The sequence below is a fragment of the Ursus americanus genome, chromosome 15, assembly GCF_024610735.1.
Source record: "Ursus americanus isolate L20-20 chromosome 15, mUrsAme1.1.p, whole genome shotgun sequence".
NCBI classification, from domain to species: domain Eukaryota; kingdom Metazoa; phylum Chordata; class Mammalia; order Carnivora; family Ursidae; genus Ursus; species Ursus americanus.
The window spans coordinates 24,727,722-24,744,764 of record NC_142141.1 but is presented as its reverse complement, the minus strand read 5'-3'; the positions used below and the strand labels follow the sequence as shown (position 1 = coordinate 24,744,764).

The 17,043-nt window shown below is 48.8% G+C and overlaps 1 protein-coding gene across 1 annotated transcript in view; it reads right to left on the bottom strand.

Annotated features, from left to right (window-relative positions):
- Positions 1–594: 594 nt before the first annotated feature.
- PDE6A (phosphodiesterase 6A) overlaps positions 595–17,043 on the bottom strand; it is a 71,699-nt gene continuing 55,250 nt past the window's right edge. Inside the window, exons 19-23 of the mRNA XM_045815328.2 lie at positions 6,747–6,810; positions 6,400–6,474; positions 4,789–4,872; positions 2,976–3,123; positions 595–1,140 (exon numbers count right to left, since the gene is read on the bottom strand). Coding sequence (XP_045671284.1) covers positions 1,061–1,140; positions 2,976–3,123; positions 4,789–4,872; positions 6,400–6,474; positions 6,747–6,810 — 451 coding nt within the window. The 3' untranslated portion in view covers positions 595–1,060. The remainder of the gene's footprint in view (positions 1,141–2,975; positions 3,124–4,788; positions 4,873–6,399; positions 6,475–6,746; positions 6,811–17,043) is intronic.

Below are 17,043 nucleotides of genomic sequence, written 5' to 3'. Positions count from 1 at the left end.
GAGTGCCCGTGGGACCAACACCTGGGGAAGGGAAGGGAGTAGGAATGCGCAGAGGGAGAAGCTGAGCTGTGATGGAGCTCTGGTGGCAGCCTTGGTGACCCCACGAGGAGTCCTGGAGCTAGAAGGGCCCTTTGAAGTTGTCCTGTGTGGGGCTAAGGTGACTGCGCCTTAACACCTGGCATGGCTCTGTCATTGCGTGTAGGCCTCCTGGGAAAGGGTGTGACCTTGGGCAAAGTGTCTCCCTCCAGCTGAGGTCATGTCTGAGGGCTGCAGGGACCACAGGTCCTTTACTCTTCAGCGAAGTGTCTGTCCAACTCATCACAGCCTCTACCACGACTGGATGGGAGGTGTTCATTTGCTGCATGCGATAACGATGTGGTTATATTAGAAAACACCCAGATGTTCTTAAAGACGTGTAATGGAGGAGTGAAATGATACGTCTGAAACGTGCTTGTAAATACTTCAGCAAAGGGTGCCTGGCTGGCTCCTGTGGGGAAGAGCCTGCGACTTTTCATCTCAGGGTTGTGAGTTCAAGCCCCACGTTGGGTGTAGAGATTACTTCAATCAATAAATACACTTAAAAAAAAAAGACCATCAATTTAATAAAGAAAATACTTCAACTAAGAGAAAAAAATGCAAAAGAAATGTGAACGGATGGTTGAAGCAAATGTGGCAAAATCTTGATATTGGAATCTGGGTGATGAGGAGGGAGGGGTTCGTTGTACAGTTCTCTGCTTTTGAGGATCCTTGACAATTGTTATAAGAAAACATACCATGAAAGTATAAGAACGAAAATGATTCTAAGCAGGGGGAGGTGAATCTGGCCTTAATGAAATGTTTAATTGATGTCTATGAAAGCTAGCATGTGGGTTTTAGCTCAATAATACTCAAAACTGAAAAACCGGTTGAACACCGTTAGACAGGATGTAAGTTAATTCTCTTCCAGCTTTCAAATGCTATTACTCGTTTACTTCGCAAGCAGGTTTCTGGTTCTCCCCTGGCTTGGGTCATCTCTTTGCACGAAGGGTGGTGCATCCCGGTCAGCGGATGGCAGTCAGCATTACTGGATACAGCAGGACTTGGATGCAGGTGCGCCCCCTGCTGGACTGGGGTTGCCTCCCGGCTGATTTCCGGCCACTGCTGCAATCATACAACAAAGAGGACCCCCTCGGTGAGAGGAGGCTACCGTGCGCTTCCCCTTCGCCCTGGTTGAGACCAAGAATTGCAAACTCAGGGGCTTTCTGAGGCCGCCAGATAATCACACATGCAGAAGGCAAGCCAAGAGAAACCAAGAATGGGAAATAGTGTAAGAATAAGAAAAAGAGCTGCACAATCATGATGATAAATGGCAACCAGCACTTGGCACCACTGTCTGGGAGACAACAGGGAGTGGTGGAGACTGGGGCAAACTGGAGAGATCCCCTGTCCTGTCTAAAGTGGGCAGTTGCCACTGAGCTCCAGCTAATTGTTGTCTTGTAGAAATGCAGACCGGTATGGCCAAATACTGACCTTTAATTTAATTAATTAATTAATTTTTTATTTATTCATTTTTCAGAGAGAGAGAGAGCGCCCAAGCAGGGGAACCAGAAGGCATAAGGAGAAGCAGACTCCCCTGCTGAGCTTGGAGCTCGATGTGGGACCCCATGCCAGAACCCTGGGATTATGACCTGATCTAAAAGCAGACGCTTAACCAGCTGAGCCACCCAGGCATCCCAAATACCAACCTTTTAAAAAAGAAATGCTGGAAATCTGGATTTTTAAAAATCTGAAATATCCCAATTTTAAAACACGAACAGCAAATTCACGTTAAGAGAATGCAGGCCAAACAGAAGCTATCTGCAGGCTACACATGTGCACCAACCTGCCACTAGCCCCAAAGACAATTTGCAAATTAGAAAAAGATGCATTTTCCTCAGGACACTTTCCTGCTATTTCTGGAAAACTGTAATAACCATACAAACCTATGATGACTGGGGGAGCCTGGGTGGCACAGTCAGTTAAGCCTCCGACTCTTGATGCCAGCTCAGGTCGTGATCTCATGGTGGTGAGATCGAGCCCAACGTTGGGCTCCAAGCTCAGCGTGGAGTCTGCTTGGGATTCTCTCACTCCCTCTCTCTCTGCCCCTCCCCCCGCTCACTCTCTCTCTCCCTCTCTTTAAAATATAATAAATAAATCTTTAAAAAAAAAACCCAAATCCACGATGAGTGTCCCATACAGGACACCTCCTGGGCGGTGCAAAAAGCACCACTTGCAAGAGGAAAACGGCGGCCCCACGTCTGCAGGCACCGGAGCAGAGCTGGAGCCATGACGGGGTCCGCGTTAAGAACCCGCGTAGGGGGGCCGTCAGAGTGGGGTCTGGACTACAAGTCATGTCCCGTGAGGGGACTGGACTCACACAGCCAGCAAAAGAAATGACTCGAGGGAGGGCGAGTGTGCTGTCATTTGGGAAGAGCGGGAGCGAACAAATCCCCTGTGATGCTGAAGGCGGGACCATGGCCGCCAGGTGGGGGTTTCGACGAGGAGAAGCTGCAGCTCCGGGACGAGCCTTCTCCTGGTGGTACTGGACGCGGATGTCATGTAGCTAGTGCGCCCTCCATCCCTGGTAGTGTGCCCGCAAAGGCTCACAATGGTATAGAGAGCAAACAGCCGACAGAAGGCCAGAAATACGGCCCCTCAATGCCTTCGACCAGTGATCCTAGGTTTTCTCCTTCGCCCCCGCGTGGGGCCCTATGTGCACAGCCTGGGAGCTGGAATCTGTCCCGCATCGGCTGGGGGACCGTCGGGGATCCTTACTGGGAGGTTCCGTCTTGGGAAGCGGCTCCGGCCCTGGCGGACAGTGGGGCTTGGCCGCGGTGCTCCAGCTCGGCGGCTCGGCACCGACGCGCGCACGGCGCGGGCACTACCGGCAGGCGGGGAGCCGAGCGGGGCCGGGCGGGGCGCGCGAGCGCTCGGGGTGTGCGCCCCTGTCCACAGACCTTGCTTGGCTGCCTGCTGCTTTTGCTTCTCCTCCTCCAGGGCCCGCATCTTGGCGTCGTACTCGTCGGCGAGCGCCTTCCACTCCTTGCGGTTGTTGGTGATTCCGTCGAGCATGGGAGTGATCTCCTCGTGGAAACGGGAGAATTCCTGGAAGAGAGAATTCCCGCACCCCTCTGGTGCAGGGGCCACGCCCCGGGGCCCAGGGCCAGGGAGAGGCACGGCCGAGAACGCCCACCACGGGAACCAGCTGCCTCGGGCCGAGGGCTTCCCGTCGCCCAGCAGTTTGCATGCTGACGCCGTGGGGCCTGCACTCAGCAAGAGCCCGTCCGTGCTTCTCCCGCTTACAAACCCTCCTGTGGCCGCCCCTGTCCTTAAGGACGAAGTGCACACTTCTTCACACCGTTCCGAACCCCTCCAGAGCTGCGGCCCTCGCCCCTTCACCATTTTGAGCCCTCTGGGTAAGTAGAGTCCTCTATTGGAAGCTCCCGAAGCCTCTCTCCCACATCTCACGTCATTGTAACGACAACCTTTGCCTGTGTCCCCCATCTCTCAGCCCCTGCCCAAGCCTCACATGGGTGTCCCCCAGGGGCTGTGGCCTTGGAGAGGGCAGGGACAGCAGGCGCCTTGTTTACTGGGGTGGCCCTGGCCCAGCACAGGGTCTGGGGCATAAAGACACCACGAAACCCTTGCTGAGAGAAACTGGGATTTGTGAAGGGGATTCTTAAACCCCTTAACTTCAGGAATAAAAATAATGCCTCTGAGCACAGCACGTTATAGTTTAGTAAGTGCTTTGTCTCCTTTGATCCCCAGAAACTCCTGGGAGGTGGGAAAACAGGATGCCTCCCTCCTAGATTTTCAGGGGAGGAAATGAAGATGCAGGTTGATGGAGTCGATGGGCTCAAGGCGAGAACGGCAAATCCAGGACCCACTGCGGAGTTCCGGCCAGACCGGCCGTGCTCAGAGCTTCCTGGGTTTGCATCCAGCTCTGCCACGAGCCGTGTTGACTCTGGGGAGGTGACCTACAGAGCTCAGCCTCAGCCGGAAAGTCAGGACCGTCTAGTACCTACCTCACAGGGCTGTGATAGCGCACAGAGGGCGCTCAGCCTCGCCCACCTGGTTTAGTGATCTTGCCGATGGTAGTGGGGAGCGCAGTTACTCTGCCCTGTTGCTCCCAGGACCCCAGTTAGCCACGGTATTTCAGACAGGCACCTGTCCTCTCTAGCACAGCAGAAAGAGCCCTGGACTAGGGATTGGGTACCCTGGCTCTAGTCCTGGCTCAGGGCTGACTCCAGCCATGCTGGCCCTGTCATTTCTCATGTCTGGCCTCTGCCTCCTCAGGTTACACAGGACCAAAATAAAAATAACAAATGCGAAGCGGATGGTAGCACAAATCACACGGAGTTGGGGGCAGTGGGTTTTCAGTGGGTTTTCTCTGAGCAAGAGCTCAAAGAAATTCCAGATGATCTTTTGACAACTGGTTTACCTTGGCCTATCACATTTCCGCCAGCTAGGGAAGTTAAGACGGTGTATGTCTGATATGCCTCCCCCTTTCCTGTCTGAAACCACATGTAGTCATCTGTACCTGTGGTGTTGAGCAACTGGAGTGCGTGAAGCTCCAGGCTCTGGCCTGGGTAGATAATCACTCAAGACCCCACTGGGCTGTCCAGAGGACCAAATGCCATTGCGGATGAGAAGCTCTTTGTAAACTGTCACCCACCGGTCACTTGCCAGGGGTTACGATTCCTGATGGTGTTTGGGAATCCCGGGTTTATCAAAGACACCTCATTGGGCCTGAGAAAGCCAAGGACCTACCTTGTAGACAAAGGTGCAAACAAAGTCAATGAAGCCGACCTGAAGCTTGGGGAGTTCATCCGCCTTGTTTCTGTCCATCATGGGCTGTCACGGGGGAGAAAGAGTTAACTGTGCCGGGCCCCTCCTGGCAGGATGCATTAAAAGGGACCCACCCTTAGCCTAGGAAGCATTCTTGTTCAGAACAAAACAAAAAAACAACTAGAACTCATCAAGTTTCCAGATCTGACTAGCAGTTTGCGAGAAATATGGGGATAAAGGAACATATTAAATAACACCATGAGGGTGCAGTCAGCCGAGTCCAGACTGTGGGAAACTACACAACAGAAGACCCGTGGTCTTCAACAAATAAATACGTGGCAAAAACCAAAACAAAAACCAGGAGAAAACTGCTATGTATTGAAAGAGACTCAAGAGACATGACAACCAGAGGGAGTGTGGTCCTTGACTGGATCCTGATTTGAACAAATCAACCTAATTATTTTTCTCGATCAGTGGAAATGAACAGAGATTGGATGATATTAAAGAATTATTGCTAATTTTGTGAGCGTCACCATGGTATCGGTGCGTGTGTGCGTCCTCCGCGTGCGCACGTGTGTGCCGCATGTTTTTCTTATCTCTTAGGGACCCATACTAACATCTTACAGAAAAAATGATAACATCTGGAATTCACTTAAAAATACTTCAACCAAAAGATAAGAAAATGCCTGAGGGTGGAGGAATAGATTAAACGACAATGGCTGTCACTAGTGGTTGTGGTTGAACCTGGCGATGGGTCTGGAGTTCTTCACTAGTCCCTCTACAGGTTAAAATGCAGAGAAGATAGAAGAGAGATAAAAATCCGTGGCCCCCTGCTACTCAGGTTGGGACGCTCCCTGCTCGCTTCCACTTGGGCTCGCACACCCCTCAGTGCCTGTACCATCTCTCAGCCCCTGCCCAAGCCTCATATGGGTGCCCCCGCATCCTCAGCCCTGCCCCAAGCTTCACCCGTCCCCATCTCGATCCATGGCTCGGTCCTCAGAATGTCGCTCTCTCCTACCCCAGCTCTGCTTCCAAGCCCTGCCCTTGCTCAGGGCCTTAGTAAACCTCTCACTGGGCTCCCCGCCTGGTGACTGTCCTAGCCAAGCCTACTTTCAATGCTGATGGGTGTTCAGCTTGCCAAAGTCTTCCCCTTGTACGCTCTGTACTGTTATAACAAGGCCTGGGGAGGTGGCCCCTAGACTGTTGGAACCGGGAGGAAATCTGTTTTGGGGTCCACTTGTCCACCTCTACTTAGCTAAGGGAGCCAAGGATACGTACCCAAGCTTGAGGAGGGCTTATGATTTAGGAAGGCACCCATTCTCCAGGCCCATCTCCAGAGTTTCTGCTTAGGCCGGTCTAGGGAAGGGCCTGTGAATTTGCATCTCTACAATGTTCCCAAGGAATGAGGTGGATGGTAATCCAGGGACCATACTTTGAGAACCCGTGCATTAGGAAAAGGTCATCGCTATGGTAAGATCACACATGCCTATGTCAGGGGTCACGTCTGCCTATCAGGATGAGATCACACACACGCAGCATCAGGCTGACGTTCGCCCCCCCCCCGTTCCTCCCCCACCCCCCACCGCTACTCACAATGGGGTTCTGTTGCAGCACCGTGCGCTCCAGGTCACCTTGTTCCCAGAATTCGGCAGCAACCAGCAGGGCCACCTGCAAGAGGCAGACCCCCCCCACCCCCAAAGTCAAGCCCCAGCCTGGATGCTCCTACCGCTGCTCCCACCCTTCCTGGGTTTCCAGCTCAACATAAACCTAAACCCCACCCCTGCCTCGCCGCCCCCTTTGCTGTCATCACTGGAGAGGCACTAAAGTGGTTTCCGTGTCTTGGCAGATGAGACGGAGGTGGGCTGCTTCTGGAACTCGGAGTCCAAGCCGCCGTCATGATGCCAGGACTCCCCTCTTCTCAGGTCAGGAGGGCTCCATACCTTACTCTGCACCTCCCAGGGCTTGGTGATGGCTGAGAGATCACAGGCAGTCATCATCATGGCCCTGCACACAAGGACACCATCCGTCAGCCCGGAGCTAATCCAGGCTGCAGGTGCTGGCTCATTGCAACTCTCTCTCTTTTCTCTGCACCACGTCGCAAGGAAGGGGTCACCGTGGCATTGCGTCTGGAGGTCAGGCTTTGAAGTCAGACAGAGGTTAAAATCCTGCCTCTGTCCATCACCAGCAGTGTGGCATGGGGCAATTAAACCAACCTCTGTAAGCCTCAGTTTCCTTATCTGTAATAATAATGGTATTTTCCTCGTGATATGGGTGCAAGATTAAATGAGATAAGGTGTGCAAAAATCTTAGCAGAGGGTCTGGACATAGTACGTGCACAACAAATACTGGTGATCATTGCGAACATCTGTTGGGTTTGTCTTATGCGACGAGCACTGTGCTAGGCACTTTGAAACATTGATTTCATGTCAATCTCAGCCCCTCTTCAGAGTTCTTTTTCGCCTGTCTAGCGGAGACCAGCGTTTCTCAAGCTTTATCTCATCGTCCTCCACCTTCCACATCAAACAGCCTCAACGCACATTATTTCCGTAATGACTCCGCCATGAAATCCTAATACCATAGATGCACTGTGTATCTGCTTGGAGGCCACAAGTCACTGTAATGCCTAAGGCTTTTTGCTTCACCTCCAGGAACTGCTTTTTGCCCGGGGTAGGGAGTGATATCACCCCCACTAAAAATGCAGGGTATAGGAGTTCTCCGAGAAAGGGGGCAGTGAGCAGAGATGCAGTGGAGAGCACGCAGGATTGCCACCGGGCAGAGGGTCGTGCAGGAGGGGACTGCACAGGGCCTCCATCTATCCACCCCGTACCCATATGCAGACGCCGGGCAGGGCCTGGTTCACGGGTCCCTGCTCGCAGAGAGCTGACATGGGGAGTCACGCATTTACCACACCGATGGATGTGAACGTGTGAACAAACAACCGCTCCGAAGGAAAGGAACTGGATTCTAGGAGAGCAGGTCTGAACCGTCAGGGAGGGCTCCCTCACGGAAGTGACCGTGAGCTGAGGTCTAGAGGCAGCGTAGCTGTCCATTTGGTAAAGCAGCGGGCGGGGAAACCCTTTCCCGGCAGAGAGAGCATCCCGCGTGATGGCCCTGGTGGCAGGAAGCCTGGCACAAAGAGCTAGAAGGTGGGAGGAGCTCAGAAGGCAGCTGGAAAGGGAGGAAGACAAGGCCCAAGAGACAGCCAGGGCAGGCCCGCAGACGCTGGGCCGTGCCAGGGGACCGTCTTCATGCCAAGAACAACAGGAAAAGCCGCCGAAGGAGAGTTTGAACAGAAGTGTGAAGCAATCAGATTTGCATTTTACGGGGTCACTGTGGCTTTAGTGTGGAGGGGACAGGAACGCCAGCAGGGAGCCCCGCCAGGAAGCCACTGCAGGACTGGGACAAGTGTCTGGATAAACAAGGCATTTAAGAAGTAAACTCAACGGTGCAGGGGATAGATGAGACATGCGAAGTCAGAAAGAGGGAGGTGGCGGCGTGGGGGAGGGCAAAAGACAACGGGCTTACCGGGCAGAAGAGGCCAAAACTCATGAAGGCTTTGTGAAGACACATGTGAACCTTAGCCTCTGGGTAAGCATGAGGCCTCAAGAGGAGGAGGGCATGGAAGGAATGGAGAACAGTCTATAAAATGTCACGCAGGGCTTTGGAATCAGAGCAACTAGATCTCTGCTCCTCTCCTTACTTGCTGTGTCAGGGCAAGTGACTTCGTGTCTTCGAGCCTCTGTCTGCTCCTTTGTAAGAGCAGAGAATCATATTAGATTGCGTCATGAAATTCTGACTTTGTGGGTCAAAAGCAATCAAGAGTCAGCAATTTCCTACGGTTCCATGTAATATATGTGTCCTAAGGGCTTCCGTGAGCATCGCGTAAGCTGACCTGTGAGAGCGCACGCTGTCCGCAGCTTCTTATCATCAGCTTCATCTCATTAACCACGGCCGCCCAGGTGCGCGGGGCTGGCTCATGGAAGCCAGCTGGGCTCCTGCTCACCTGGCCCATCGTCAGGGCAGAGGGCTCGTCCGCGAGGCTGTGGGGCTCAGTGGCACTTCTCCCTGACCCCCGGCGGGGCTCAGTGGCACTTCTCCCTGACCCCCGGCTGGCCTCCAAAAGTACCCCAGCCAACCGGGCCGGGCATTCAGACACTCCTGGAACTGCACCTGGCCTGGAGGGTGTGGGCTCCCCGGGAAGGCCTAGGGAAGCCTGAGAAAGCTGTGGGTGTGCAGGAGAGGGGGAGGGTGAAGGTTTCCAGTCCCTGATGCTCCAGGAATGCGCATGTGACACCAGGTAAGTCACACTGTCTCCCCCATCCTCACTCTCTCATTTGCAAAACACTAGACCAGGGGCTGGCAAACTTTCTCTGTAAAGGGACAGACTGTAAATAATTTCGGTTTTGCAGACCATGTGGGTTCTATTTCAACTAGCCGACTCTGGCATTGTGATGTGAAAGCAGCCAGAGGTAAGTGGAGGTAGAGTACCCAGGATACTTTTAGGGGCCCATGGAAATGTTTGAATTTTAATTTCTTTTCAAGTCAGAAGAAAAAAAAAATGATGCAGATGTAAGAGTGAATTCAGCCCAAATTATATTTGTCTTTATACCAGCAGAGTCATAAAATACCATTTTTTAAAAATTTATTTTAATGGAGGAAGAAGCCACGGAGGCAAAAGTGCCTAGAGCCCACCAAAGTCATAATGTGGCCTTCTGTAGAAAAAAAAAAATGTTATTTATGGTACTGAAATGTGAACTTCTTTTACTTTTTTATTTATCAGGAAATCTTTTGATCCCCCCCAATCATTTAAAAATGTAATAGGCATTTTCGCTCATGAGTGGTACAAAAATGGGTGGCAGGCCTTACACCCCAGTGCTAGGGGATCCTGAAGCCCCTCCAACTCATGGTCTGGTCAGACTGTGAGGAGTGAAACCAGAAATTAAGTGGAGATGTAAGGGGTTTCATGAAGAATGGCAGTCACACCCTCAGTCTAGAGTTACTTTCACACCTCAGCCCAAAGTCAACATACTGAGGGAGGGTCACCTAAGAGCTAGCTATGCAGCTAGGAAAGGCCAGTTGTTTTAGGAATGTGTCAAGGGGTTAGGTGTAGACCTCAGACTAGAGGGGGCTCGCTGACAGGAGCCCTCCAAGGTCATTGAAGCCCTGTGGGGGAGGGGAGTGTTGAGAGTTTTCCTCACAGCAACCAATTGACACCAACTTCGTGTCCTACGATTCAATTCTGACACAAACCGTCAGACTCCACAGGTTTAAGGGCTCAGTCCCCACAAGACTGCCCTCACTTCAGAGGTCAGTCACAAATACCAGGTCCTCTGGTTACCCACACTCTTGTCCAACTTGGCTACAAAGTCAGGGGTTCCCACAAATATCACCTTTGGATTCAAAAATTGGCTGGGACAGCTCACAGCACTCAGGGAGACTCTTTACTTACAGGATACACTTCAGGAATAGCCATTGGACAAGAGGCACAGGAGAAGGTATGGGGTGGGGGTGGGGCACATGCAGTTTCCACGCCCTCTTCAGACGTGTCACCCCCCCCACCCCCCACCCCCGGCACCTTGATGTATTCACCAACCAGGTAGCTGTTCGCACTCTGTTGTTTAGGGGTTTCTGTGGAGGTTTTTATCATGTAAGCATCATTGATTAAATCATTGGCCATTGGTGACTAACTCAGTTTCCAGCCCCTCCGTTCTGCACAGAGATTGGTGGTGGGGCTGAAAGTTCCGAGCTTCCAATCATGGCTTGATCTTCCTGGTGATCAGCCCCCATCCTCTAGGAGCCCACCCAGAGTCGCCTCATTAGAATAAAAGACACTCCTATCACTCCTACCGCTCAGAACATTCCAAGGGTTTTAGAGCTCTGTGGTCTGGGAACTGGGCACAAAGACCAAACACGTACACCTTATTAAAGCCCAGTAAGCTCCCAACCCCACTATGTGCTGTGAGCAATCCTGCACAGCGCTCCATGCCCCAGCTCAGCCCCCATGACACTCCATCAGGTGGAATTAGGAAGTAGGATCCTTCATGGTCTTTAGCAGAGGAGGAAACCAAAGCACAAAGGGTGAAGTAACCCGCTCAAGGTCACACCAAGTAGTAAGTGAGAGAGCGGGGACTTGAACCCAGGCTGTCTGGTGCCGAAGCCGTTCATTGTGTAACAGCCACACTCTAACCACGTGGGAAGCTCTAATTGTATGTCATTCACGGACCAGAAGACTGCTTTACGGGAGTGGTTTTCAGTCAGGGACTATTTTTTGCCCCCAGGGGTATCTGGCAATGTCAGGAGATACGTTTGGTTGTCACAACTAAGGAGGAGGCCGGTACTGGAATCTCGCAGGGAGAGACCAGGGCCTGTGTTAAACACCCTACAATGCACAGGACAGCCTCTCACCAGAGCTGTCCCCAGATGTCAACAGTGATAGCACTGACCTTAAGGTGGAGAAACCCTGCATACAGGTCTTCAAACGTTGGTCACTGAGTGCCTTCCTAAAGAATCTTGAGAAATGCTTACTCTCTTATGAGTTTGTAAGTTGACATCTTGATAATTTCATCATAAGCTTAAATATTTGCAAAGGAGTTAATTTATGGCACATTGTAAATATTGACATTTTAAAACGAAATTGTTACATCATTCTTTATATACAAAGGAATCTAAATGGCACAGCAGTTTCATGCCAACCTTTGGTCCATCATCCAGTTAAAAATACACGAACAAGCTTTTCTTTAAGAGTTTAAAATTTTACATCCTTCCTTTTATCCATAAGCTTGTATCTCCACTTGACTTCACCCACAGATTTTATCCTAATGGCTTTTTAAAAAGATTTATTTATTTATATGAGAGAGAGGGAGCACCGGGTGGGGAGGTGGGGAGGGAGAGGGAGAGAGAATCCCAAGCAGACTCCCTACTGAGCGTGGGGTCCAACATGGGGCTCGATCTCATGACCCTGAGATCATGACCTGAGCTGAAACCGAGAGTCTGACACAAAATCAACTGAGCCACCCAGGCTCCCCATCCTAATGTTTTATATTTGTGTGTGCATGTGTATATATGCAAGTATATATGTCTATCAATGAAAGACTTTCATTGTATATAGAAATACATAGGAAGTGTTTCATTGATCACCATTTCACACTTATCTGCAACCAGCTATGTTCATTAACTGAAACCATACAGCTAGAGACTTTTTTCTTTGACCACAGGCCTCCAAGTATTGAAAACTTTTTTGGGGGCATTTATTATTATTACACAGTTAATCAATACAACAAAAATATATTACCTGTTTTTAGAAATAATTATTAAACTCCCAAAGTAAATTTTTTTGGAAATTCATCTCTTAATGAGACAGGATGGGGCTTATTTAAAAAATCAGTTAATGAATGAATATTTCTTATAGCTCCTCTAAGATAGGGTTTAGCGTGTGTTTTATGCCCGTTTTTTTCTTTTTATAGATGCAAGTAATTAGAAGCATTGGGATGGAAGTTTTGTTACAGTGACATCACTCAATTCTTTCAATTCTTCCAAATTCACTGTTAAAAAGTACGCTGTGATCATTTTTCTGAATGATCTATATCAGCTGACAATTGCATTAGGTTCTCCTTCAATTTTGTTTAAAGCAAACCTTAGAATCACTCACTTCCTCAATTTCTGGGAAGCGTGCCATAAAGATTTCGCCAAGGCTTCTACTGTGACTATTAATTACACCCCTGACACTTTCTCTACGGCATTCTGGTTAAGCCAAGATACTCAGAATGGGTGAGGTCAATTAAAACATTATTAATTTAAACATATCTTCCAGTGTTATATTTTTTTATAAAGTGCTTTTATCTTCTAACAAGTTTTAACTGTTTTCATCAAAACTTTGCGGCTGCAGATTTGATTCTAATTTATGGAAATGTTGGCTCTATAACATAATTGGAAATGCCTGTCTGTTACTGTCCAGTAAAGCAAGCAGATCAGACGTGCTTTTGTCAGAAAGAATCCGATTTTATTTTCCAGTTCAAATAAGCATGTTAGAATGCATCCTAGCGTCATCTGTCTTATTTTTTATTCTCAATTCGAAGAAAGAGAGAGGCAGGTAGATAGATTGGTATGTAGGTAGGATAGATACAAGATAGAGAGATTCATGATGGATACATGATAGATAGATAGATTCATGATAGATACAAGATAGACAGATAGATTCATGATAGATACATGATAGATAGATAGATTCATGATAGATACAAGATAGACAGACAGATTCATGATAGATACATGATAGACAGATAGGTTCATGATGGATACAAGATAGACAGATAGGTTCATGATGGATACATGACAGATAGGTTAGACAGACAGATGGTAGCTAGACGACAGAAAGTAGAATGGATTAAGCCAGTGCTGCTACCGTCCGTATCTACTTTGATGCCTCTTTGCCCTGATAGCAGGGGGCGTCCCTGGACAGTGGTACATTCTCTGAAGGAAGTAAGATTTTTGTTTGTTTGTTTTTGGGTTTTGGGTTTTTTTTAAGATTTTATTTATTTATTATTTATTTATTTATTTATTTATTTATTTATTTATTTATTTGACAGAGAGAGACACAGCGAGAGAGAGAACACCAGCAGGGGAAGTGGGAGAGAAAGAAGCAGGCTACCAGTGGAGCAGGGAGCCCCATAAGGGGCTCGATCCCAGGACCCTGGGATTCTGACCTGAGCCGAAGGCAGACGCTTAACGAATAAGCCACCCAGGCGCCCCAGGAAGTAAGATTGTTAAATAAAAAATGCCTTGGCTCCTGATGCCCCAGTGTATAATCCAGGACAGAACTCTCTTTCTCTAATGCCTTGTTATGCATTATATAGAGAGAGACAGAGAGACAGAGACAGAGAGAGACAAAGACAGAGACAGAGAGACAGGGAAGGCCTGAGTAAGACTGTATTTTGTAAGGAGGGAGAAGAGTAAGGGAACTGGCAATGCTTCACCTCCTGTGCTTTCTCAGGAAGATAATATTAAGAAAGGGAATGCTGACTCCCTTGAGGCCGTCAGTGCCCATGTAGTCCTTGGAAGGCTTTGGGCTGGGGGTGGGGGGCAGGGGTACATGCACCTTGGTCTGAAGACTTCCAGTTAAAACTCCCTTGGCTTTTGCAGTGATTGAAGTCCTGCCTCTGGCCTTGTTTTTTGTTTTGTTTTGTTTTGTTTTTTAATTAAACACCACATCTTGGAAACGCTCCCATCATTCTCTGCACAGTCTGCCTCACATCCCGCTGTATGAAAGCCCTGGGACGTAGGCAACCCGTTCTCCCAGCAGTGGATATTCATTTTCAGTCTTTCCGGCGATTACAAATAAGGCTGCCTTGACCAGCCGAGGACACAGTTGTACCTAGTTGGCACACGTGGGGGACAGTGTCTGGAGGGTGAACCCTGCACGTGGGATCGCTGGGTCAGAGGATGCCCTTGACAGTCTGAGCGGCACCGCCGTGCACAGAGGCTGCGTCTACGGCCCCCCACCCCGACCCTGCAGTGAACGGGAGGACCTGCTGCCCCTCTCTCCGCCCGGCACAGTGTGCTTGCAAACGTTTCATCTTGGCTGATGAGAGGGGTGAAAAAATTCCACCTCGCTGTAGTTTTATTTTGCATTTCTCTGATTGCGAGTCAGGTCATTGTCTTTTCGTATATTTACTTCCCTCTACAATTCCTTTTCTGGGAGATGTCTGGGAAAAATGAGCCCATTGCCTATTTTTCTATTGGAGTCATCTTTTTCTTGAATTGTATTAACGCTTCATTTAAGGAACTGGGGTCTTTTTCTGTCAGAAGTTCTGTCGGAGACATTTCCCAGCTTATCACTTGCTTTCTGACTTCAGCTGTGCGTTCATGTGTGTTGTGCAGAAATCCCTAATTTTTCTGTAGTTAAATTTATCAATTTATGACTTTTGAATTTTATGTCACACTTAGACAAGCTCACTCCGAAATTATTCTTTTTAATTCTACCATGTTCCCCCCCTTCCTTTTTTTCATTTGTTTTCTCATTATTTTAAGATCCTTGATTCATCTGGAACTTATTTTGCTATAGGAGTGAGGTAGGGATCCGGCTTTGTGATCACCTATGGTATCATACAAAATAGCACTGGTCTTTGTTTCTGGTTCCTGGAACAAAGCTTCTCAAACCCTTAGAATTTTCGGAGTGATAGGAGTATCCTTCATAGAAAGCCCACTATGGGTTTAGGTTAATGACCATGACTTAGTGTGGGGTCCCTAGAAAGGCTCAGGGTGGGACTGGACACCAGAAAATCCAAGCACAGAGAGGGCTGGAACCTTCAGCACCACCCATCAACCTCTGTGAAAGGGTGGGGGTGGGGGGAACTGCAGATTAGGCTCTGTAAAACACAGGGGCGATTTGACGAGCTTCCAGGTTGGTGCAGGACCCACTTGCAGGGAGGGTGGGGCACCCCAGTTCCATAGGGACAGACCCTCCTGTGCTAGCGACCCTTCTGAACCTCGCTCTACATATCTCTTCATCGGGCTATTCTTCTGCATCCTTTATAATATCCTTTATAATAAACTGGTATCAGTAAATGTTTCTCTGAGTTCTGTGAGCTGCTCTAGCAAAGTAATAGGACCCAAGGATGGGGTCGTGGGAACCTCCAATTTATAGCCAGGTGGTCAGAAGTAGAAGTAGCAACCTTGACTTGCAACTGGAGCCTGCAGTGGGGCAGTCTTGTGGGACCAGCCGTTAACCTGTGGGTTCTAATGCTATCTCCATATACACAGTGTCAGAATGGAGTTAAATTTGTTTGGGTCCACCAAGAAATGGAGAAAAAAAAAAACCCATCAGACTACCTTATGGTCCCAACATCATTTATGAACTTATCCCTTTCTTCCCTAGTATAAAATCCACTTTTTAAAAAAGTTTTATTTATTTAGGTAATCTCTATACCCCACGGGGGGCCAAACACACAACCCGGAGATCAAGTCGCATGCTCTTCCGGCTGAGCCAGCCAGGCGCCTATAAAATCCTCTTTTAACACAGGCATAGACTTCCGAGTCTGCCCCATTGACCTGTTCTACTCATGTTTAGGACTGAACTGCTTTTATTTTTGCTTGTTCCTACCATTACTCTTGTATTTCAGAATTTTCTGGCTATTCTTGCTTACTTACTTCTCATAAGAATTTTGGCATTGCTTCCTCATGATCCCCAAAGTGAAGTCGCTATTTTCCTTGGACTCACCTTAACTGAATAATTAATTAGGGAGAATAGACAACATTTAATACTAAGTGCCCCTGTCCAAGAACAGGGTGTGCTTCCCACTTGTTCAATTTTTCTGCCGCCCCATTTTGAAGTGTCCAGTCAGGCAGCGCCTGGTGCTCGTGGGAGCAGCCATAGCCTGAACGTGCTCCCTTGTTCAGTGGGGGCGGGTCGCACGGCTCCTCAGGATCAGGGGATCCGCCTGGCTGGACAACTGCAAGGCTGAGGGAAGGGCAGCTTGCCATTTGCCCCTCTTCCCTGAGCCTGTCCCAGCAGCCACCTCTTCTCTGTTGCCGGGACTTACGCGTTTGTGATTTAATCAAGCCTCATCGCCACAGAAGCATCTAGAGATAAAACCTGATAACTTCCTTGGGAACTGGGTCAAGCCTTGTCTTTCCTGACCATCGATACTTAGGACTCATCACAGGGGAGCCAGGGGACCATTTGGCTTGGGCCACATGATCACGAAAGGCCTCAGATTTACACTTCTCACCCCATCATCGTTTGAGGTGAATCACAGAGGCACACTGAGGCAACTGAAAGAAGATATTCATTAAAAACTTAAATGTGAGTCCCATTACCAGACCTCACGCCAGCAAAGGCACTATAAATTTAATATAAACCACATACCTGATTTGTGACTAGCAGAGCTATACTGTAGGACATTGCCACATATAAAGGAAAGCTAAAAAAATGTAAGCCTACATATTTTGAGTGACACATAGATAGCACTCAAATCATAATTGGTGTAATGCTTTGTGTTTTATCAAAACCTTTAAAGTTATATCACTTTACCCCCCAAATTCTGAATCTTATTATAGAAATACTTCAAGTACAGCGCTTTTTGTATCCAGAGAAATAAAACAATATTATCTTGTGTTTTAGTGTTAAAATAAAAATTAAACATATACCGTAATTTCTGCAATTCCGTCTGGGCATAACTTCATTGTTTTCAGATGTTGGTGGCCATTAAAATGGCAAGTGTCCCAGGGCTTGCTTGAAGG